The sequence below is a fragment of the Mytilus californianus genome, unplaced genomic scaffold, assembly GCF_021869535.1.
Source record: "Mytilus californianus isolate M0D057914Y unplaced genomic scaffold, xbMytCali1.0.p SCAF_7, whole genome shotgun sequence".
NCBI classification, from domain to species: Eukaryota; Metazoa; Mollusca; class Bivalvia; order Mytilida; family Mytilidae; genus Mytilus; species Mytilus californianus.
In genome coordinates this window covers 96,478,623-96,502,546 of record NW_026262723.1, presented here as the reverse complement: position 1 = coordinate 96,502,546, position 23,924 = coordinate 96,478,623, and the positions used below count along the sequence as shown (strand labels likewise).

Below are 23,924 nucleotides of genomic sequence, written 5' to 3'. Positions count from 1 at the left end.
CTCAAAACAGCATAATCTACAAAACTTCTAGAAATTGTGATTTAATATGATTTAATGGTTTTGAAGCTTTCAGACGAGTTATGTATATTGGAAAGGAAGCCCATTAAGGATATGTAATTTCAATACTTGACAATCTCATTACGATTCATAAAGATTCAGCTAGTTCTTTGTTTACATTTCAAGACCACATGAGCACCATGGCATGTGCATAAAGATTTCCTGTTACCATATATAAAGTAAAACCCATAGATTATTTACATAACACAAGTCGTTGCTGCTTGTATCGAACTTAATTTGTTTCCATATAATTCGCTTATTACCAACACAGGGACAAGGCTGCTCATTATTTAGCTGTAAACATCGATACTGTGTGGTATAATTCCTGGAGTTTTTAATATGGAGCGGTAAGTTCGGGTCTAATTAATTTACTTTAATCATCTTTATATTTTTTCGTTTTTATGCATGTTCGTTAATGACGTTATTATTCGTGGTTTAAACAAATGTTATAATTTTGGCAAAATATTTAAGTAAAAAAACCAAAGGGAAGTGGAAAGTTTTAGCAAATTTGTTGTATCTTTTTTACAAGATTTTTAATTACTCAATAGCGTTATTCATTTTAATTTCAAACTCGCATTTTTTAAATAAATGGTCGTATATGATAATGTACATATAGATACAACACCCTCGTTGATTATGATCATTTATCCGCTAGAGATAGTTAAATGGTCAAACCTTAAAATTCGAGGTTAACCATCAACTGGTTTAAGTGGTAGAATCTGTTTCTCGAAAGATTTTAAGGAAAATGCCAAGTCCAGTGTTCCGAATAGATATAGCGGGAATTTCAATGTTCGTTAATGTAGTTAATATTTTGTATATTTTCTTTACATTTTATTTGGTATATTAATTCTGAAAAGGATTGTTGATCTTTATTTGAAGAGCCATCGTATGTATTGATAGAAATGTATTTACCTTCTACAGTTGATACCGGTTTACACAGTTTGAAGGAGTGGTACTTTCTTTGTTATTGTTTTTTACTTTTAGCAAATAACGCAAGCGTGCATCGAATTTCATGATCTCTTGCATAGGATAAAAACGCATTGACTGCTACACTTTATGTCTAGTTTTTTAAAGTAAATATGTTAGCATGTAAAACAAGTGAACGTGCTGGCCGCGGTTGAGGGAGGTTGTCGCTTATATGCTATACTTTAACATTAGTGATTCGTGTTTCTTCGGCAGTCGTGCCACTTATAGGTATGAGAGCAAAGACTGGTAGGTTCAGATTTAAGACAATATGTAAGTATCGCTGATATTCCTTCCTGTAGATTGTTACTTTCTTAGGTCTTTGATGTAAACAACCCGATTTGGTATGTCTGTCTATGGAAATTGTTCACCCAGAAGTTGGAAACCAGTTTTTTTTTATTTGAGATGAAAAGGGGCGCAATTTGCTTTATTAACAAACGCTTCTTAAAATTCATTTGAATAACTGTTGAATTTAGTTAGAATATAACAGCCTATATTCAATCGAGTATAAAAGTGTTTGTGCAGCATGTTAAGTGGACGAAATACGATATTTCCATTGTATTTGTGAGGAAACTGCACAAAGTATTGTAGAGTTATTCTTCCGTTTGTTGGTACCTTAGAGAATATCAAATGTCTCATTTACACATGCAACCTCTGGCTATACGGGGTGTTGTGTGTTTTGCTCAATTGAATTAGCATGTCCCAAGTGAGGACTTCCTCTGTTATATGAGTTGTTTTGTACTTAATAATGTTTGTGTTTATGATAGATCTTTGATAGTCTCAGTTATATTTATTCACTATATTTCGACTCGGATTTATATAGGACTTGACATATTGTATAGACACGTGTCTATCGTTGAAGGCCTAATGTTGACATCTGGATGTGGTTTATGTTTTTGTAATGTTGGGTTACTGTCTAATTGACGTATACCCCATATCTCATTTTATTCATATCAAATGTTGTTTTTTTTTTTATATCTTAATTAAATGAAATATTTCAAACAATTGATATCCTATAGGGTTTGATAAATAAATTTGTTTTGATGTATATTCATAGCTCTTCAACTGTTCGATTCTTATACATCCTTGACTTTTGAATATTCGTCTTTGAGCCTTCGTGGTAAAAATAAATAAAAACACCGCTTCGTACGCATGAAGTTTATAAAGCGTTGTCTTCTTTTCTTTTTTAGATTTAACTTTTGTTTCTGTAATAACATACATCAGGTACAATCGATCAAAATTAAACTATAAGCTAAAACGTTTAGAGTATTAAAACAATATCAGCATAAACAGAACAGCCAAAACCGTCAACTTTGACTGACAGAACTGTAAATGTTCACTTATGTTCAACAACTTTTTCATATGTTTCTTGTCAACGTTAAAATTTAGAATGAAAAATTCAATAATCTTACCAAATGGTGAACGTTAAATTGAAAAAATATATTAAACAGAGGCAAAGAATGACAAATTACGACAGAAGATGGTTACAATAAATAAATAAGGGAAAACTATATATTTTTACTCCTGCCCAGAAGAATGGGAAAATGCAAACAATAAGGCACAATGAAGAATATTTTTATTTTATAACTAAGCTTATTGTTAAATACTTTATGTTTATCTCCTTAAGTCTTTGATATTTCATGTAGCTGGGTTGCTGTATCATTAACGTATACCACACGTCTATTTTAATTTTAAATCACATTTACAGAATCATTTATTGGCTTAGGGCACCAGTGGCGTATAACTCATAAAAAGCAAATGACAATTATTTTGTAGTTCGATTCCATAGCAAATGTCATAAATAGTCCTTTGAAACAAGATCGCTAATGAAAGAGGTAAATAGATATGCAATAGCAATTAATTCAGTGTCACATAATACCAAAGTACAGTGCTTCCTGTTCTGTAATCAGCCCTTAACCATACCGAGATTTATTCTGTAATATTGATTCTGTTGAGTTTTTTATCTTATAGATATCTATATTTCCTTTAAAACATACTAATAAATAGCTACAAATTAAGCAGACAGACCTTTGACATAAGATTATACGATGCCAGTTTAATAATTCCAGTCGTTACGAATACGTATATTCTAAGAAATCAACACAAAATGTAGTATGCTTCTTGTTTCCTGTTTCTCTCTAGGAGCAAATTAGGAAGGTTGTCATTTCAAAGGCTGGATTTTCTTTACCTTGCAAGACAATGTCTCGTGTTAATTGACTTTTAATTGAAAATGCTAATTGCAATGGACAAAACTGTATGGAATATATGAACATCCCGTCATTTAATTGTATTTATCTCTTTTAACTATCTATACAAATTTTTGGAAAATTAATTCCTTGTTCTATCATGCTTTCAATTTACCTTAATTTCCTTCTTTTTGAGATATCCACAATATTCTACTTATGGAGTAAACATCCTTAAAATGTCCTATATACAGTTCCTAAATTAATGAAATTGGGTGTTCATGTTTATGTTTTCTATGAACGGGTCTTCAACAATGCATCGAATTTTGATCTAAACAAAGTACAAAGTACTTTCAGATACTAATAAATGATATTCCAGAGAAAGATTATAGTCATGAGCACATGCAGTCAGCATTTCACTTGATGAAAAAATTTAAAGAGTGAAGAAGATTATTCTGACTGAATGTGTTGATGACTATGATTGGATCTTTCCGATAATGGTCTCTTGTCAGTATAGTTAATTTGTTTATTTTAGGTGAGTATTTTTATTCAAATTAGTGAATTGTTGGGAAAATAAATTAAATTAATCCCTAAGATTTTCATTTTTTTTTATTAAAAAGTAAAGTTGAAATACTGTATATACATTTTTTTTGGTCTTTTCGAAAATGTTGTTTGTGCTGTATTAAGACCCCTCTACCAAGAAATTTGTTTTGCATGCACACGTATAAAAATTGCGATTTTTATCCAATGCAATCATAGGTTTGAACGTTGTTTTCGATTTCGACTTGCATATTTAATATACATATATACAAATACCCCTCGGTGGTCTCTTGATAGCAGCTTACTCACCTCAAGTGCGGGAGGACGTTGTTTCGATCTAAGGTCAAACCAAAGAATTTTTAAGTTTTCCCGTTTCTCCGTAAGCGCACGCAGCATTAAGTAGTAAGAGCAAAGGCTGGTTGGCTCGGAGTCAAATTAATGTGTCTGGCTAAGGTGACATCTCTTTCTTCTAACTGCATTTTGACGTGTGAACTAGCACGTTAACAGCAGGCTATGTGTTGGTCTAATATAAAGCAAAGTTCATATAAATTAGCATTATTTAACATTTGCTCGTCCTTATAGATATAAAAATTAGGAGATGTGGTATGATTGCCAATGAGACAACTACCAACCAAAGTTCAAATGAAGTGGATGTAAGCAATTATAGGTAACCGTACGGTCTCAACAATGAGAAAAAACCCATACCGTATAGTCGGCTATAAAAAGCCCCGACATAAAAAATATGAAACAATTCAGTTGAGAAAACTAACGGCCTGATTTATAACAAAACAATTTATGAAAAACAAATATGACAGACATGAACCAAAGACAACCCCTGATCTACAGGCTCATGACTTCGGATAGGCACATAAATAATGTGGCGGGGTTAAAAATGTTTGTGAGCGCTCAACCCTCCCCCTAACCTTGACAGTGGTGTTACAGCACAACATAAGAACAAACTATAAAATCATTTGAAAAGGGTTTAACTCATCAAATCGACACAAAGTAGAGAGACATCTAACAAAAAAAAAACAGACCGGATGTGGCTTGGCATTTATACATCCCTAACAACAAAAAAGCACAAAGTACAGATCTGAGAGTACTCGCAGTTACTGACAGCTAGTTCAAAACCAATAACAACTAATAAAAATAATCATGTATCTAAAACTTTAATATCAATCAATATCATCCAACATCCAATGGATTTAGTGTAAAGACGTCATTAACAATCAGAGAAAAACATGACCTTGTGCAATGTCAAAATATAGGTATCGACAGATTGTAGTGCCGTGAAAGTGCATATGTGTATAACAATAATATTTAGTATGGTTTTAATATACTGATAACAAAAATCAATATTGATACCAATAAAAACAATATTCAAAGATCTAATCACAGTGTTGAATTGGTAACCTTTTAGAATAAGTTTATTCAAAGGATTGATAAGTTTACCCGGATCGTATATAAATTTCCGGGCTCGGTAAACAACATCTCCGTAATATTTAGGATGTGCTGTTCCGTTTGAAATAAGTTTTCTACGTGTACAGCCAAACTTGCAAACCAAATCTTTGTTTCTATGGAAGAATTTAGAAAAGGTTTAAAGTAATTTGTGGTAACGAAATCCCTGACTTAATAATAAGGCTGGATTCTGCAAATTGTACTACAAATGCTTAGATTGGTTCATTTCACATTCAAGAACATACAGTTTATTCTTCTCCACTTGACGATTCTCATTGTAAGGTTTCATGGCAATGAGACTGAAAACATTAATTATTATTATTCTTAAAAAGCTCAATGTCGATAAGAAATTGTGTAATAATTTATTTTCAAAACTTTTGTTTTAAAATAACAAATTATTTGACGCTGAGTTATGAGATATGTATATAGAGTCAACCCATAATAAAGTAAAATAACAATAATACCGAACTTCAAGGAAAACTCAAAACGGAAAGTCTCTTATCAAATGGCAAAATTAAAACTTCAAACACATCAAACGAATGGAAAACAACAGTCATATTCCTGACTTGGTACAGGCTTTTCCTTATGTAAAAAATGGTGGATTAAACCTGATTATATAGCCAGCTGAACCTCTCACTTGTATGACAGTCGCATAAAATTCCATTTTATTGACAACATATAGGTTATATATAAAATGTTAACTTTATTTTACCGGTATCAAAGACGGTAAAAGCATACGATTTAATACCATGTCAAAGAATGCGATCATTTATTAAAATATCAAAAGCATTGAAATCATGTCTTCCTACACCTTTATATCGGTTGTTCGAATCGATTTTATAAACTACCATTATATATAGTAAAGGAAGACACGATTTGGTGCAATGCCATTTTTGTAAATTTGTTTTACAGAATAGTAGCACAGAAAAGAAAACACGAGAAATACTCCAGTCTCGCAAACACTAATTATTCCAACACTTAAAGTAACGATTCATATCACCAGTATTAATATGACCTTAAAAAAATAATCTGTAAGGATAAAAAGAAAGGACCGAATGACACCAATCCGATATATAAATATATTACTAACTGGAAGTACAACACCTAATCGACAGTGAACTCGCACATGTACAACAGACGACAACATTTGAGATGAAACGTAGCAAATTTTTTTACTCTTGGATATACATATGGATACATTGGCCAGATTAAGGATTTGTTAACCGCCATTTAAGTTTTCAATTGAAAGAAGTTAGTAATCACATTTTTCAAATAATCAGCTTTTTTGACTGTTTAACATATATAAGTTATTTTTCTGAGAAGGAGAGAGTACGAGTGGTAGTTTACTTCTATGATAGAAATTGATGAGTAAATATGCATGTTGCTGTAACTTTGTCATTAATTTTTACTCAAAGCTCTAAATATCAAAATTAAGGACATTTTTATCTTCTAGACTTAAGTAAAATAAATCGACACATGGCAGTTATTGAAGAAATTCTATTTAAACTTTAGCTTGTATAACCAAGTAAGATTTCCGGATTAGGGTTATTGATATTTTCTTGATAGGAAGCTGAATTCTGAAATTATTCCGCAAATATTGACACATCAAACGAACAACTATAAGTGATGAACATATTTATTTTAGTTAAAAATTCTAATTTAAATTACAAACATTGACAGAATCAATACACTCTCCCCATGTTTTATTTAATGATAAAAACCTTACATCTGCTACCATTAATTTGTATAACAATATCAGTGGGTCTTTATTACAAGACATTACTTCTTATTACGGTGCAATATTTTGTTCTATTGCATGCACTAATGTTTATAGAGACCGTATTAGGTCTTTTATTTTCGAGATTTTTCATTTTAAAAAATTGTACTTTCGAGATTTTTCATTTAGTTAAATGTGGCTATTACAGTTGATATGTGAACAAGGTTTCATAATTTTTTTACATATGTTTTGTTGAACTTTAATTTTATTTTGTGAATTTGATGAGCACAATTAAGATGAATACAAATAAACAAAAATAACAAAACTGAATTTTACATGCGTCGCCGAAGGCTAAAGCAGGTCCAATAACCGCGTTCGACTCCGTCCGTCTGTCCGTCCGCCAGTCCGAAAGAAAACGTTCGTCAAAGTTTTCTTGGTATTTATGAAAGGGAATGAATTGATATTCGGTCTGCAGTTTGAACATATTGAGTTGTAGCGAGTCAGCAATTTTCAAATCTGCCGTATTGCCACTTCCTGTCTGCCGATAATTTGAAATTTTACAACACTCATTGTACAAGGAAAATTTTCGTCAAGATTTTCTTGGCTTCTATGGAAGGGATTGGTTTAATATTTGGTCTGCAGCTTGTTAATGATGAGTTGTAGCCAGTGAGCAATTTTTACATCTGCCGTGAAGCAACTTCCGGTTTGCCGATCATAGTTTGAAATTGCACTCATTGCACAATTTTCGTCAAACTTTTCTTGGCTCCGATTGAATTGAATGATTTTAATATTTGGTTTGGAAATGACCAATTATGCTCCGGTATACATATTACCTTAATCAATTGCATGCAGCGACGCAGGTCTAGACCCGGTATTGGTCTCGTCTTAGATAGTATTTCTTTGTTTTTGGATATTATCTCGCGCATGCCTCATCACAAAACCTTTGTCACGACTTGTCATTGATGTACATCATTGTTGAAAAAGTAGCTCAGTTGGGAAAACCTGGAATGACACTTTATTCGGTGAAAGCTTAAAAAATTAGGACGACTTTGTATTAAAAAAAAACCCGCTGTATTATTATGTCATCGTAACGTAAGATTGGCAAAAAAAATAAATCTATTTGTCTGAAATGAATAAATAATATGAAAAAAATAAATAAAAAAGAGGATTTCTTGAGGTTAATATACATGCTTGTTAGTAATTTTACTCTTTGCGTTTTACTTTGTTGTTTAAATGAAAATAAGTTGGGAAACATTACCACAACGTTGCATTTCCTAGAGGAGAAAAACAATTATTTGACATCAATTTAATTGTACTATGAGTTTTACTTCATTTGAGACTTTACTTCGTTGTTTAAATGAGTTGAAATTTTAATCATTAATGCATATTGCAAGGTTGTATTTCGGTGGAAAAAACTTGAAAGGTTTCAATTTCCCCATTAACTCTACTGAGTAATTTCCAAAATATACGATGTGTATGAATTTTCCACCATAGTCCTTCTTTTCTATTACATCAACATACTTTGTGTCTCGTGTTGTGCGGGGGCTGTGCAATGTTTCGTTGTGCTGGAGACACAAGTTCTCCTTTTGTTAGTTATTTGTTTTATTCTTGAGATAACTTTTCTTTAAGTGCACTGCTTCTTTTTTTTTTGATTCAGTGTGTATGTTTATCGAGAAAAGCAACGGCCTGATTTATGTACAAAACAATAAACAAAAAGTAAATTTGACAAACAGAAACCAACCACTGAAAAACAGGCTCCTGGCTTTGGAGAGGCACATATAGAATCTGGTAGAGTTAAACATTTTTGCGAGCTAAATCCTCTCCTTAACTTGGGACAGTGGTGTATAACTTCAAAACATAAGAACAAAGTAGAAATGATAAGTTAAAAGCCTTGACTCATCATATCTACACAACGTACAAAAAAAGACTACAAACACAAAGTACCGACCTAAGAGTACTAAATCCAACTTCGCTTATCATTTTACTCATTTGCGTAAAACAGATAACAAACAAAGGTCAAGCAGAATATAATTTATGATAAACATAGCTATATACATTCGTTAGATGGGCGGCTTGACCTATTTCCAGCAAATATACTAGTATGGTGACCTGTTATTGTTCACATATTCATCCGTTGGTCTTTAACAGATAGTTGGCTCATTAGCAAGCATACCACTGTATCTCCTAATTTTCATTTAGAAAACTTATCTTAAAAGCGATTGTTTTGAGTAACAGTTTTTGCTGTGGGAACACCCATAGTTGAACCTTGACTGTTCGTCTTGCGTTTAGAGGACGTAAACTTTATATAAAAAATTATAATAACGCATTTGTCATCAATATTTACCATTTTATATGCCAGTGTAAATACTCCGGAAAAGAAGGGATATGGTGTACAAGTTCATGGATCTAAATCTCTACAATGGTCATTATTACAAATAAGTAAGGATTATTTCTATGAATCTGCTTGGCGAGCAAGACATGAATCATATAATTCACTTGCACAGAATTTCAGAATGTACAACTACAATTAAGCCAATATGATGTTTTGAAAGCCAATCAAATTACTTTATTGAATAAGTGGTATTTACAAAAGTATTTTATGACTATCAATTACATCAATGACATTTTACAGCATACGATATATCAAATATTATTACAGTAATTATGTGTACAGAAGTGCTTATTTATATCTGGATACAAATGTTATCACTATTTAACGGGTTTTTTTATGAGAAAAAGCTTTTATTTAAAATGACTAACACTTTGACAATATGATCATTCATTAACATATATAAACCTTGTAATTGTCACAATAATTACATGATGTTCTACCTAATAGTACATATTTGAATCAAAACCCAAAATTCTGCTGCATGAGAATCCAAAAATATCTGCAAATAAGTTAACGATGAATCAACGTGTAGAATAAGAATTCAATTGCGTGTGTTTTTGTGGATTCAGTTGCAGTGTAATGCTATTAATTTACAATATGTTAGTATGTAATATTTAATCACAATGTAAACAATGATATTTTCAGTCGAAACTACATGTAAAACAAAGTGAAAACATTGATGTGAATATAACTGGTTTTTCTCACAAAATGCTGTTTAGAGATTTTCTGTTTCTATATATTCTGAAAAAAACTTATAAATGGCTCTCATCTATTCCCGTTTCTATTTGGCATTGTTTCCTTTTGAATACCATTAAAATATTGCTATAGTTTTCAATAAGTTTCTTAAATGTAAGTATATTTTCTAACCCGTATACTGTTGCGATAATGCTGTGTTACATAACATATTTGTCAAAAACCGTTTCAATATAATGTAGATATTGCATTCGACTGGAAGGTCTACGCTGAACAAAAAAATCAGCCAATCTAATTTAATCTTGACCATTAGTAAATGTTATAAGAAAACTCTTGCACATAAGCGAGTATAAGAAAACTGTTGACCGCGAATGTAATAAGAAAACTTTTGACCATAAGCGAGTGTTGAAAGAAAACACTTCAGCATTAGTATGCATGGACATAATATTTTGACCATAAGCCACTTGCGCTGAGAAAATACCAGACCTTAAGATAGTGTTGTTCAAAGCTCGTGGCCTGAAGGGAGTATGGTAAGAAAACCCTTGGCCCTGAGCGAACGCGGTAAGAAAACTCTTGAACATGAGTGAGTATGGTAAGAACACCCTTGGGTCTCAGCGAACGCGGTAAGAAAACTCTTGAACATGAGTGAGTATGGTAAGAACGTCTGCGTTGTGTGTTTTTCATGAAAACCTGTCTGTTATTATGTGAATAAAATTGCACTTGTAGCAAAACATGTGGCATGATGGAATCCCTTCAAATATGGATTGTGTTAAACCATATCCTTTAATTGACAAAAACGGTAATAACTATATTTTTTTTTTAAATGTACATTGATTTTCAAAATATTCCTGTAAGTAGTAGGTTATACATTTTCAGAATACTTATCCTTTCTTTATGAAAAAAAGTATGATTTTTCGCGCGAAATCATTCGATTATCATTCAACATAACGGTGGAATATACTTAGTTAAACGGAAAGATAAGTGTGTTCATTAATATAATAATAAGCGTGTCGCAGGATATTATGATTTGACTGAGTTAACGAACAAATACTACTGAGAAAAAAATAAGACAATTTTGCATTGCATGAAATTTTGTTAAAATCAGGACCAATGAACTAATTTCAAAATTTTCGTATTAAACTTTATATTTCTAAATATTATTAACAATTGGATTAGTATGGATATTATATTCAAATTCGTCTCGCTTATCAAGATGAAATTAAATATATTTTCTGTCAAAGTGCGGCGTTAACATTGTTAGTAATACCATGCAGTACATCTGAAATATAAGGACACACCGTCTTCTTGTTTTTCTTTTAGGATTTGCTTTTTTCACAGTTGTGTAATTTTAATTATAAAGAATCACCCTGTTAACTACTTCCAACTTATTGTAGAGTTTGCATAGTCTCCCTTTTACCATTTTACCACACTTGATGTTTCGTCTACAGCATTAATATTTTTAATATTAGTGCGAATAACCATAAGCCATTATAACCTAGGGGAACATTTTAGACCAGACACTAGTATTTGCGATTGTCGTGAATAAAGACAATTATATATATCATAAGAGCTGACTGATTTTCTCTACATAATACAAGTTGTATGTTTAGACATAGAAGTTCTATTCGCTTAAGAATTTCTTACGTAAAAAAGTAAATTGGCTGGAGATCTTTCAAACTTGACAACATAAACTATCTTTTAAGAGATCTCTGGAGGGCTTGAGATCAATGCTTGTTGTCAGGAATAAATAAGATGCTATGAATCACAGATGTCAAAGTGAATTCTTCTTGATTTACCCATCTCCACTGTAGAACGTCTTTATATTGTACTTTGTATCCCTATCGGCATTAATATGTTGGATTGAGTGAATAGATTCTGTAAAAGAAACAATCATCGATGTTGGACATAGCATGCGTGGAAGATAATTGCTTTTGAACAATTCAACATACAATTTGTTGTTAACAAAACAAGAAAGAAAATAATACGATTTTCCAGTTATCTCTGGATAAAAAAGACTAACTTATTATTGGTTAATCCAAAAATCTTTTTTGATTTCTATTACGTATATATCACTGCACTTTTTGTAAACTGCTAACTAAGATTTACTATATATATACTTCATTAAAAAATGAGTCGAATTATGAAGTTAAAACCGCTCAAATGATTAAATTATCATAAAGGTACATCATGACTTTAAAGAAGAATAATTGTCAATTAAGCTAACTTACTTTGTTTGTTAATTTTATTATTGAGTTGAATCCATCGTTTCTAGTAAACGATGTCTTTTAACTTTTCTTTCATAGGAATATAAATATTTAAATTTTAGGCAGAAGTATGGAACGTTCTGGAAATTAGACTCTTAATATTAAATGATGCGTCGTTAAATAGGCAGAATCTACCAAAAAATCATGGTTTGAGGTGGAGACTGAAACGTTAATTTAAAGATGTGAATGAAATAATATGTTTCATGTCATTTTCTATACTATAATGATCATAACTAAGAGCAGAAACTCTATTTTATGTGACACCAAAACTCAATTATGGTGCAATAATGTATTCTGACACGTCACGAGCGATGACCTTTACCTTCTTGAAAAGTTTTTTAAAATTTTTGATCGAGTAGAGATAAAACAACAGTTCTCTTATCATTATCAATATTCCGTCCTCTTCCTTTTGTAATGTGTCAGCAAGGTGTACCCCTGGGATCTGTTTTGGGCCCTCTTCTGTTTGTTTTATATATTAATGATATTGCTCTTACATCGCTGTGTAGGCTATTTGCAGATGACACTTCATTCAGTTATTCTGGTTATGATGGAGAACATATTAAATCTGTGATCGACCGCGACCTGAAAGAGATGGGTGATTGGTCAACTAAATGGCTTATGTTATTTAATCCTGACAAAACAGATATTATGATATATTTAAATATTGAGATACCAGATCTCAACTTTTCCTTAAATGATAAAAATATCCCTATAAGTACATCATATAAGCACCTGGGAGTTACCCTTAGTAATGACGCAAAATGGAACAATCATATTTAAAGTATAATTACAAGTGTAAAGAAACACATTAATGTTCTGCGTACACTTAGATATCGACTGTCTCGAAATAATTTAGAAAAACTTCACTTGGTTTTTATTAGACCCATTTTTGAATATGCCACGGAAGTGCGGGATGACTGTGGGATATGTTATTCAAATAAATTAGAAAACTTGCAATTGGAAGCCGCAAGAATTGTAACAGGTCTACCAATTTTTACCAAAACTGATACTCTGTACTCTGAGGTTGGCTGGGAATCTTATTATGAAAGACGAAGTAGAAGAAAATTACAGATGTTTTTAATATGAATAAAAAACATGCACCTCAGTATCTATGTAATCTTGTCCCGCCATGTGTACAAAGCACCACCAACTATCCGTTGCGAAACGGTCAAAATATCATTGTTCCATTTTGTAGACTTTCCCTTACCTCCTGAATCTTTTGTTACATCCACAATATGAGAATGGAATAAGTTTGACGTAAAAACTCGCAACCTCGAATCTATATCTAAATTATGAGAGAGTTGAAAAATGAAAATGTCCAGAGTAGAGTTGCTATGTATTATATATACGGTCCGGGGAAACTGAATATTATTTTGACTCAATTGCGACGTTCCACTTCATTTTTAAACTCTGACCTTTTCAAAGCGAACATTATATTGGATCCTTCGTGTCAGTGTGGGTCTGATATTGAGGATGTTCATCATTTTTTTTTCGTTTGCCCAAAATACACTACATGTACAGAAATTTTACTTAACAATCTTAATTGGTTTACTGAAAACTTTGTTTTAGATACTAAACTATTAACTTGCGGAGACTTTGAACTTTCGAATGAACAAAATCTCCTAATTTTCAGACATGTTCAAGATTTTATTAAAAGGTCTAACAGATTTCTAGTATCTGAATAAAGTGTTATTGCTACTGGCACGGACGATCATCATCACCAATTGCAAAACCTTAGTCATCATCACAGAAAAATATGATTTGCTTCTTTTTCTTTTTTTTTTTCTATTCTTCTTTTTATTTATAGTTTGTATAATATCTGATGAATTTGTTCACTTTACATACATGCTCATAATGTTATTATTGTATATATACTTATATTTTAAAAAGTAAATTAACAAAAATACCGAACTCCAAGGAAAATTCAAATCGGAAAGTCCCTTATAAAATGACAAAATCAAAAGCTCAAACACATCAAACGAATGGAAAACAACCTGAATAGCTAGCTAAACCTTTCACTTGTATGACAGTCGCATAAAATTTCATTTGTAATATGGAGAAGACTTCATAAGTATGATTTACTTGTGTCTCACCCTTTTTGCTGATATTTAGCAAATAAAATATGTTCAAACTAAATCAATGTTTCTACATAATTTAATTTTGGGTGTAATACGTCTTCTGATTGGCTGAAAGTTTTTTGTCTATCAGCTCATAGACATTATTTTGTCATTGTGACAAACCTACTCAATTTATTCAGTGTGCACCACATTTTTGATGTTGTTTTTTTATAGAGCGAAAAAATATTACAGTCATTACTCAAATAATCCACAACTAAATCCGCATTTATTTGAGTTTTGATTATTCAAAATTAGCGACGGAATCGTTGTTTTAAGTTGTAAATTGTGGGTTTAAATTAGTTTTTTTTGTTGTTTCGATGGATATGATTGGACAATTTAATTACACTTTACGATAACGCTTTTGAATTAGGTACATATGAATTGCTGCTAAAAATCCGTCGTAAATGCATTTACGAAAAAAGTAAAATAACAAAAATACGAAACTCCAAGGGAAATTCAAAACGGAAAGTCCTTTATAAATGGCAAAATCAAAAGCTGAAACACACGAATTATTGTAAATGCATTTACGGGTTACTGTAAAGTAAAGTTTATATTAATTTACAGCGCCCAGTTACGCCGTAAAATTAATGTGGTTCCTGCGTGTCATAAGAGTGCTTTAACTCCTCTTTACATTTCTTCAACAGTATGGCAAGTGAAAATTAATATTACTAACAGAATATATGCTATAATATGAACATTTTCAGCTATTTTATATGGAGGAAATGTATACAGTGTGAAAAAAATGAAAAAAATATAAACTTGTATAATACTCTGCTGCAAATTGCAATAGTTAAAATATCTTTTAGTATACTACCAAATAATAGCAGGTTTTGTCTTTGCTACGTTTTATTGTTTTTGATAGAAAAACAAAGGATATGAGGTATCCATCCATGACAAAAAATCAGTACATGCACAGCAAAAAAAAACAAAAAACAAAAAGCAAAGCAACAGCACTTGTATTGATGTTCTTCATCTCAAAGACAAAGTGAGCCTTCAACATGGAGCACAAAAAAAAACTCTCACCTCATTACATGTTTAAGACGGCTCCTAGCACCGGTTTGAGCGGAATTCTTTGCAAAATGATTCGGATAGACTTTGTATGAGCCTGTCAGCATACCTCATTTGTTTATAGTGATTCCTTCTGTAAAATCTACCGCTTCAGCTATTATACTTTATTTTGAATTGCAGAAACTTTTGTGAAATTTTAAAAATGATTTCGAAACACTCAAACTCTCTTTTATATCACCGTGTCTCTTTAGTGTTTAATAGTACGTTTACAAATATATTACATCCATGACTATAGAAATTTGTATTTCTGCGTATTCCTTAGGTCATCTAGGGTTATATGAATACGGGTTGGGTTTTGACCGACAAAAAATCAATTTACCGATTAAAAATAAATGATCGTGTAAAGGACGTTAACATGGGTACCTATGTATGGTTAATTCGTATTTTACATACAAAATGTACTATATTCTTGAAAAAAATAAAATTTCTTTTGAGAAATTCGTAGATACTGCTTCTTTAATTTTCTTCGTGGAATTTTAAAAATCTAAACTATCCTCAATTCGTCACAATTATTACAAAATCAAGCAAATCATAAAGCATTTTGTAAGAACACTACAACTAAGTTTCCATAGAAAAAATAACTGACCAGTGTCAGCTGCAAACCAAACACAACATTATTTACTGATTTAGAATGTATGACCTTTATGTAGCTAAAGAACAGTTTGACTTCTGAAATAGAAATGATGAAACGTACTCGGTTTATCCTAAATTCGTATCGCTATTATTGTTTCAGGAAATTAGCTGGTCATAAGGATTCTCTAATAATTAGCCAATTCAAAAGCAATTTTCTTCTAAAATTGGTTGTATAATTACTTGTTTCTTTGAGCTCTATGAAGTCATACATAGGACAGTATTAAATTACAGACAAAGGGATATAACCAACACAAGGCAAAGTATTGGATTTTAGCAAGAAATACGTAATTACTCTCTATATATGACCCAGTTACTATTTATAGTAACTACTCTTTTTTACATATATCAAACAAGCTTAACGTTTTTGATAGACGGATTCTTTACTATACTGATAATTTGAACATTTATACGTCTTTGAATATCTATATGTATGTTAACACACTAGTCCGTCTTCTAAATGTGTTTTTTTTTGTTTGTTGTTGTTCTTGATAATTTATCATTATGATTACCTGATCGGGCTTACATTATCATACTCTTTAATATAAGTTTTGCCAGTTTAACTAAACAAAATCTCTTCTTTTCGTGAATTTATCGTAATAATTTACAGATGGCATTGTCTCCTGACAGTTGCACTAATTCTGGACCTATGCATGTCCTGAGTTTTAAATTTATTTCCATGTGGCTTCGAAATTCTGGGATTTTCGAACGTCTGCACTGATATGTTTTAGCTGTTTTCCGTTGAGTTGTTGATGTTCCTTTTAACTAGCATCTCAAACAATAGACAGTCCAATATCCAAAGTATGACTTTTGTCAATCTGCCGTTTCTTTTCATACATAAATATTGTCTTTTATCAAAAGCATACATTTGTTTAACCACTGTTTACGTTTAATAAGTAAATTTTTGTTCTCTCAAGGAAATAACAAATAACAAGGTCAATATGGAAAAAATACAAAATGAATGAAGAAGTCCGATAACTTATAAATTTACTAAGCGATAGGCTGAAAATGAAATAAAGCTTTATGAATTTTGTGCGTGCGAAGTGCTTTTCTGGATAAACATTTATCACCAAAGCTGAAGACTACAAAAATTTGGATGTTTAAACACTTGAAGATCAGCAGTATCGACCCACTGATAGAAAAGGAATTTATTTCCTTGGGGAAACCTTTCTGGGATACATTTGTTCGACTATTGTTTTTGTTCATAATTAGATTACTGCATACATTTGCCTTCCCAACCTTTATATTGATTTGATATTGACCTTTACATTTTGCAAGAAAATGCACAAATCTTATTTATATGTCTTCACCAGTAAAAGAGAGGTGAAAGATACCAAAGGAACCTTCAAACTCATTAGTCGAAAACAAACTAACAATGTCATGGCAAAAAATGAAAACGATTAAAAGACAAACAACAGTTTACAATACACAACATAGGAAACCAAAGATTGAGCAACACAAACCCAACCAAAACCGGTAAGTTGTATTACAGTATAAAAATCCCTCGTCTACTCTGGCAATTAAGAATTTAAAGAAAATATTAATGTTTTAGCCAATTTTTTTCACATGTATTCGAATTGTTAAGTGATGAACACAAACGTACTTAAATTTTCAGTTCCTCCTCATATATTTATTGATTGTTGTTTGTTTAATTTCCAGTGGCATCTATATTTTGTATCTCATGTGTACATTCAGAAAGAAAACAAATTATTATATAGATAGGACGGTCCTTCATGCAGAATTGGTCACCCGTGATTAAAGCAGAAATAAGCCAGATGTGGATCCAATATCTCTCATTATTTTTAAACGTATGTTATGAAAAGAATTTTTTACCGGTTTGAAATTACTTTTTTTATTGAATAGTTTAATTGATCATTTTATTTTAGCTGATAAATGATAATAACTATATGTGAATAATGGCAACATTGCGAACAAGTATAAGTATAAAACCTTTAATAACTGGAGATAACATAAAAACGTATCATTTATTGTTTCTATGTAAATTGGATATTGGACTGTCTCTCACTTGTTACCGACCGTGCGAGGGCTGTATAGCCAGTCAAGGTCGTTAAAAACTCCTATCATCATCTCACTTGTTTATCTCCGGTCACTAGCGTGACCTTGGAAAGATAAGAAAATCAGTGTAGTCATTAATTGTGATGACAATAAAATTAAAGCAATTCAAGATTTCTTTTATAATAATTGATCATAACATATTGACAGAAAGTATAACTCCATTGGAAAATATCTGTTTCAAACATTTATGACTGGAAAGAATAATAAAATTATTTTTATTAGTTTTGTGTTAATTGAATACATCGGAACCCTCATTTTTTTTTCTCGGCTACTAATTTGACCTCGAATTAAGTGACCCTACATTGTATTTATTACATCGATAGATTTTCTTTCTCCAGCACAATCAGTATGTATTTTTCCTCTCTATGTTGGCTTCCATTTTATCAACGGAGCTCAAGGCAAATATGCCTTCTTTATATCAAGTGTTCAAAACAACAAAACAAAAGAGAATAGACGACATTAATTAAACACGAATGTAATAGAATTATATTCTTGACCTTCATTTTATCTTTGAATATCATGAATATCGTCGAAAGTATCGATATCTAACTGTTAACATTTCCATTATGAATGAGGTATCATCTCAGTACAATTTATCTTCCTTACTCGTTAAGAATTTATAGAGACTTTTGTTTGTTTTTTTCTAATTGATTTATTGAAGTGAGGTTATTGTTGTTAGTTCTATGACTTACCTGCTATGTATCTACCACATGTTTACAGAGTATTTTTCATGGATACCATCACATGCTGACGCTTGATCTGCTATACTTATTTAATTTAAAGGATATCAACCCAATATCTTTCTCAACACACTGTGAGAATATTTAAACATCACTGTCACATACAATTTTAAAAAAATAATTATGAAACATATTCTTCTGATAACCTGTTTGAAATGGAAATTGGATCGAGACTGACACCATTTAATTGAATATGACAAAAAAATTAGCATAATTAGTTGGATTTGACGGAAGATTTGGCCCTTCTGTGTTGAATTTTTTAATGATGTTACCTCTGGAATATTTATTTTCTGTGGCTAGCATGTATGTACCCGACTGATAACTGTGGTATGGAGACATAGATACATTGCTTTTTCCTGTCCCAAAAGACCCACAAAGGGCATCATTTCTGTGAAAAAATAATAAATTCTCAGTTTTTGTCTTAACGTAGTTTTAAAAACATATGATACCCACTTATGATCACTTATTGAAATAGCAGCGAAACCAAAATCACAGCCCATTATATGCTCAGTTTGGCGCTCAGTTTATCAATGCTACCTGCTTTAAACACTTTGCGTTGGAAAGATAGGGACAGTTTTGCTTTTCAAGGGAGGATCGATTGTGTTGCCTTGTCGTTTTGCATTCATTCTCTAACCAACTATACTATTTTATTATAACTGAGTGGAGTAATGTGAACGAATCTCCATACCGTAAACCTTTTATAGATAAATTTTCTATATTAGTTATATATGGAAAATAATCTTTCTATATTACAAGTGAAGGTTGATTTCTTCAGAGAAAATTGTCAGTGTGTCTTGTGAAATTGGTTTTAAACTCCTATAGTCTCATAAAACTGGATGCTCATTCTATCTTGGATGTAAGTGCTGTCGTGCATGCAGCAATGAAATGAATCTATCAGATCTGTGCCAATTCTTAAAGTTATTTTCTCCCTCACTGAAGTCTTAACAAATCAAATCAGAGAGCGAATTTTACATTTACAATGTTTTGTCATTTTCCATCTTTCTCTTTATGAGATAAGACGTCAGTGTTATGGAATAGCTATATATTTTACATATATTATTGACATACAGATCATGAATTTGTCCAATAACTGTAAAATTGGAAGCAACTGTGGGATTAAGTCTGATCTGCTTTTCTTCTTTGTCAATTACATTGATTTTGTTTATTGCACACCTAAACACATGCATTTATTTACATCATTCGCTTTACGACAATACAAAATGTCTCATCTCACATAGTTAGATTAAAGAATGAATATGATATCCATAAAGAATGATTTAAAGTAAATTGATTGTACGCCTATGTCTTTATAAGCAACCAGTCTCCGTAATTATTCCATTCCTGTTTATGACTTTATCTACGGTCAATTTTTTTTCCCTGGCTCACCACAAATATTATATTTTTATAGACGTTGATAGCATGTTAACACGTACATATTTTCCTCTGTTGAACAGTGCTCTAAATGGATAGTTAAATAATACAGATTGACAAGTAACACGTTGATATTGGAGCTTTGATGGAACCAGATTTTCCTGCCAATTGTATTGCATGATGTACCATAAAGAATTGTTGTATTTCCGATAGAAATCTTAATGGGAGAAGAATCGAGACATTTCATTCATTCTTCAAATCACTTCTTCACAGAATATTAGAAGCTAATCGTTTAAGTCTTTGGAATTTCAGATTTACTTTTCTTTGATAGAAAAATCAATGGAACATCTTCTTGAAATCCACAACCTAACGAAATGACAGGTTGACATTAAACGATGCTCCGTCGTTACCATTCATTAATTCTTTTGCCTTGCAGCATGCGACAAATACCTTTCACTGTTCCAAATCAAAGTGTCGATGTACGTCGACTGGCCAGAGGATCGTCTGAGGAATATCAACCTTCAGGCGGATTATCAGAACCGACATCGCCTTGTGTAAAAAGACCATCTGTAGAAATTCCAGGTAATGTCTTTTGATTTTTAACTTATATTTTAACTATTCTTGATATATTTATAATACTTTTTTTTCAGAAATAATAATATAATGACTATTTTCAATAACTGTTAATTAATTAAAAGCTCGAGATAATTCAAATCTTTGTAGGATTATCGTTGCTTTTATCACCCGATGATATTGTTGATTATTTTGATCATCAAAAACATGTCAAGTGATTTGACTCACTTGTATTTTGTATGGACCGCATGCAACTCCTTTTTATACTGATATTTTTGAAGATTAGATCCACCCAATTTACTTCAAACTTACCTACAGAACAGAAAAGGATATTGCTACTAAATTTTTTCCCCATGATCCAAAAGTAAATTTTTCAAAATGGCTAGGGGTATTCGGTAATTGGGACATACAAATGACTGCATTTATCAGTTGCACATTAATATTGTTGCCTAAGCTGTAAAATTGGAAGCAACTCTTTTTTTTGTCAATATATCGTAAACAAATTACTATGTAACTTGTCAAACTGCCCCACTTGTTTCATGGGACTATGATTTATTTTCACTACAGATATGTATGTAGTATGTCACAGCAAAGTTAAAACTGTATTTTAAAGTATCGTTTCCTCAGCGGCATTCAAACTCAAAGTGTTGAAACTTAAAAAACAGTACTGCTAGCATTAAGACCAGCACTCTAGACCACTAGGTCAGATGGTGCGTATGTGATATATCTTTCGTTAGTCAGGTTATGGTTTTTCTCGTCAGTTTAATTAAGGTAGTAAGTAACACAATGCCTGATGTAAAGCGGCATGGTACTTGCATATCTGTGCAGTTCAACTTTTTATTTAAACTTTCCATTGGCTATTGAAGAGAAATTGGTACACATTCGTTTGTTAAAAACACGTCGAAACAACTGTTGTTGAAGAACTTTTGAGGCATTTGTTTTTTTAAAGATATAAAAATTCAGTACCCGTGAACAAATTTCACAACTATTAGGTAGTAAGGCATACGTTAACGTTAACGTTACGTCAAAAGTAAACTGGATTGATTCTGTTAAATTTACAAATTAATAAAGAAAAGTATAATCAGTATAATTAAGTTTTAAAAGTAATCTTTCTCCGAACGTTTATGACTTTGATCGCCTGTTTTCTTCACTTCGCTTGTAAAAGAAATCATATTTATCAAGAGAACAATAGCAGAAAAAAATGACGATATTAATTAAGAGAATGCTCAGTGCTTTGAGAGAAATCCATAAGATATTTAATTAAAAGTATTAAAGATAGGTCCGAAAGAGAAATATCTGAGAATATTGACATATGTTTTGCCTGCTTTTAAAAGCAATTGGAGACAAATTTTTATACAAACAATGAAATTTACTTTTTAATAGAAAATCAATTTAACACTGAGTTAATTGAGAATTTCAAACATTTGGAACCCACTTTAAAATTGAGGATTTTTTTGAAATGGAAACTATAAAGATCAAAGTTCAATGCACTTATAGACGAATTTTTTTTTATAGAATATGTATACATAAAAATATAGATTAAGTAGGTATAAGATACTCTTTAGTTCTTGAGCTAATGCTCCGTGTTGAAGGCCGTACTTTGACCTATAATGGTTTACTTTTACAAATTGTGACTTGGATGGAGAGTTGTCTCATTGGCACTCATACCACATCTCCTTATATGTTGATAATGATATATATTTATGTAATATACTTTTGTATCAATTACATCAGCTTCATCTTGGGCGTTTATGAATTTACTATTTCCAAGTATACATACAGCTTATGCGTTAATAGTGGTATTGACTATGTCTGGATTGTCCTATATTCTTTTGACATTTGTGATAAGCTGAAATCTTTTGGTGGTCAGTTTGTCCAAATGATAGTAATAATTTCTTTAAACTTTATATGATATTAGAAGATAATTTTATCAAACAAAAATTTTCAAACTAACTATTTTCAAATTGAGTATAATATCATTAATGGTACCAATTTTACTGCACCAGATGAGCATTTCGACAAGTAATGTCTTCTCATTGATGCTCGAGGCCAGCATATTTGAAAAAAAAACCTAATACGAAATTGAAAAGCTGATAAAACCAAAAATGACACAAAGTATAGCCAAATCCGGACAAGGAATAAGAGCTTTGCATGAGAGAGATATGCTACTTAATTCAAAATGATTTCCAAAATTTTAACAGCAAATCTCAATCTGCATGCCAATACCAAAATACTGGCTATGGGGCATATGATACCCTCGGAGACTAACAGTTTACTAACATTATAACTGATGATATGTTTAATTGTTTTGGAGATAAAGCATCCTTCAAGGTACTGGTATTCCGAAAGGAGCTAATTGTGCCTCTTTTTTCTTATTCGTTACTTTGCTGTTATGAATCACAATTAATGTGTTTTCTTAATAAGGACCCAACCATTATTATTTGGCAGAGTTGGTGTTACCAGTCTTTAGTTTAAAATTTAGTGTTTTGTAAACTTGTTAGTCTTTTAGTCGGTTTTCGCCATGGTGTTGTCAGTTTATATTTACATATTTAAACATTCGTCAGTGGAGACCGTAAACTATATTTTTTATTGTGTTCTATTTTAGGTTGCAGTATCGTTGGTTTTCATCCTATTTATCTTTTTATCCAAATATAATGTTACACCAAGTACATGTAGTGTTTGATTTGCGATAGACACTAAGTACTTCACAAGGAATGTTTGGTCTTATTATGTATTTTTCATTTGGGTAAGCAATTATTAAGAAGATTTTTCAAAATATTTTCATTAGACCCCATTGTCCAACAAAGTAAGGTTGTCTGCCTATCGCTTTGTACTTTGACACCGATGTAACCACACTTGATACATAGTATCAAATATACAAGGGACCTTTCAGACATATTTGATTAATTTTAAAAAGTGCCCAGTGATACTTTCTATAGTTCAATGTAAAACTTGGTTCTTTGCTCGTTGCGTTTGCTGATCAACACAAATGTAACCTACTTTCATAGATTCTCCGTTGATAAATAAAGTTATTTTCATTTTGTATTCATGGGTCGATAAAATTGCTGGTGGACTGCTAACC

At 31.5% G+C, this 23,924-nt stretch overlaps 1 protein-coding gene across 3 annotated transcripts in view; it reads left to right on the top strand.

Moving 5' to 3' along the window:
* Nucleotides 1-23,924, top strand: part of LOC127708859 (synaptotagmin-15-like) — a 153,246-nt gene that overhangs the window by 83,252 nt on the left and 46,070 nt on the right. For 2 of the 3 annotated variants that reach the window (XM_052214027.1, XM_052214028.1), the window contains exon 3: nucleotides 20,706-20,851. In XM_052214027.1, coding sequence (XP_052069987.1) covers nucleotides 20,706-20,851 — 146 coding nt within the window. Of the gene's footprint in view, nucleotides 1-213; nucleotides 405-20,705; nucleotides 20,852-23,924 lie in introns of those variants that run through there. The other variant, XM_052214029.1, reaches the window with a different exon arrangement.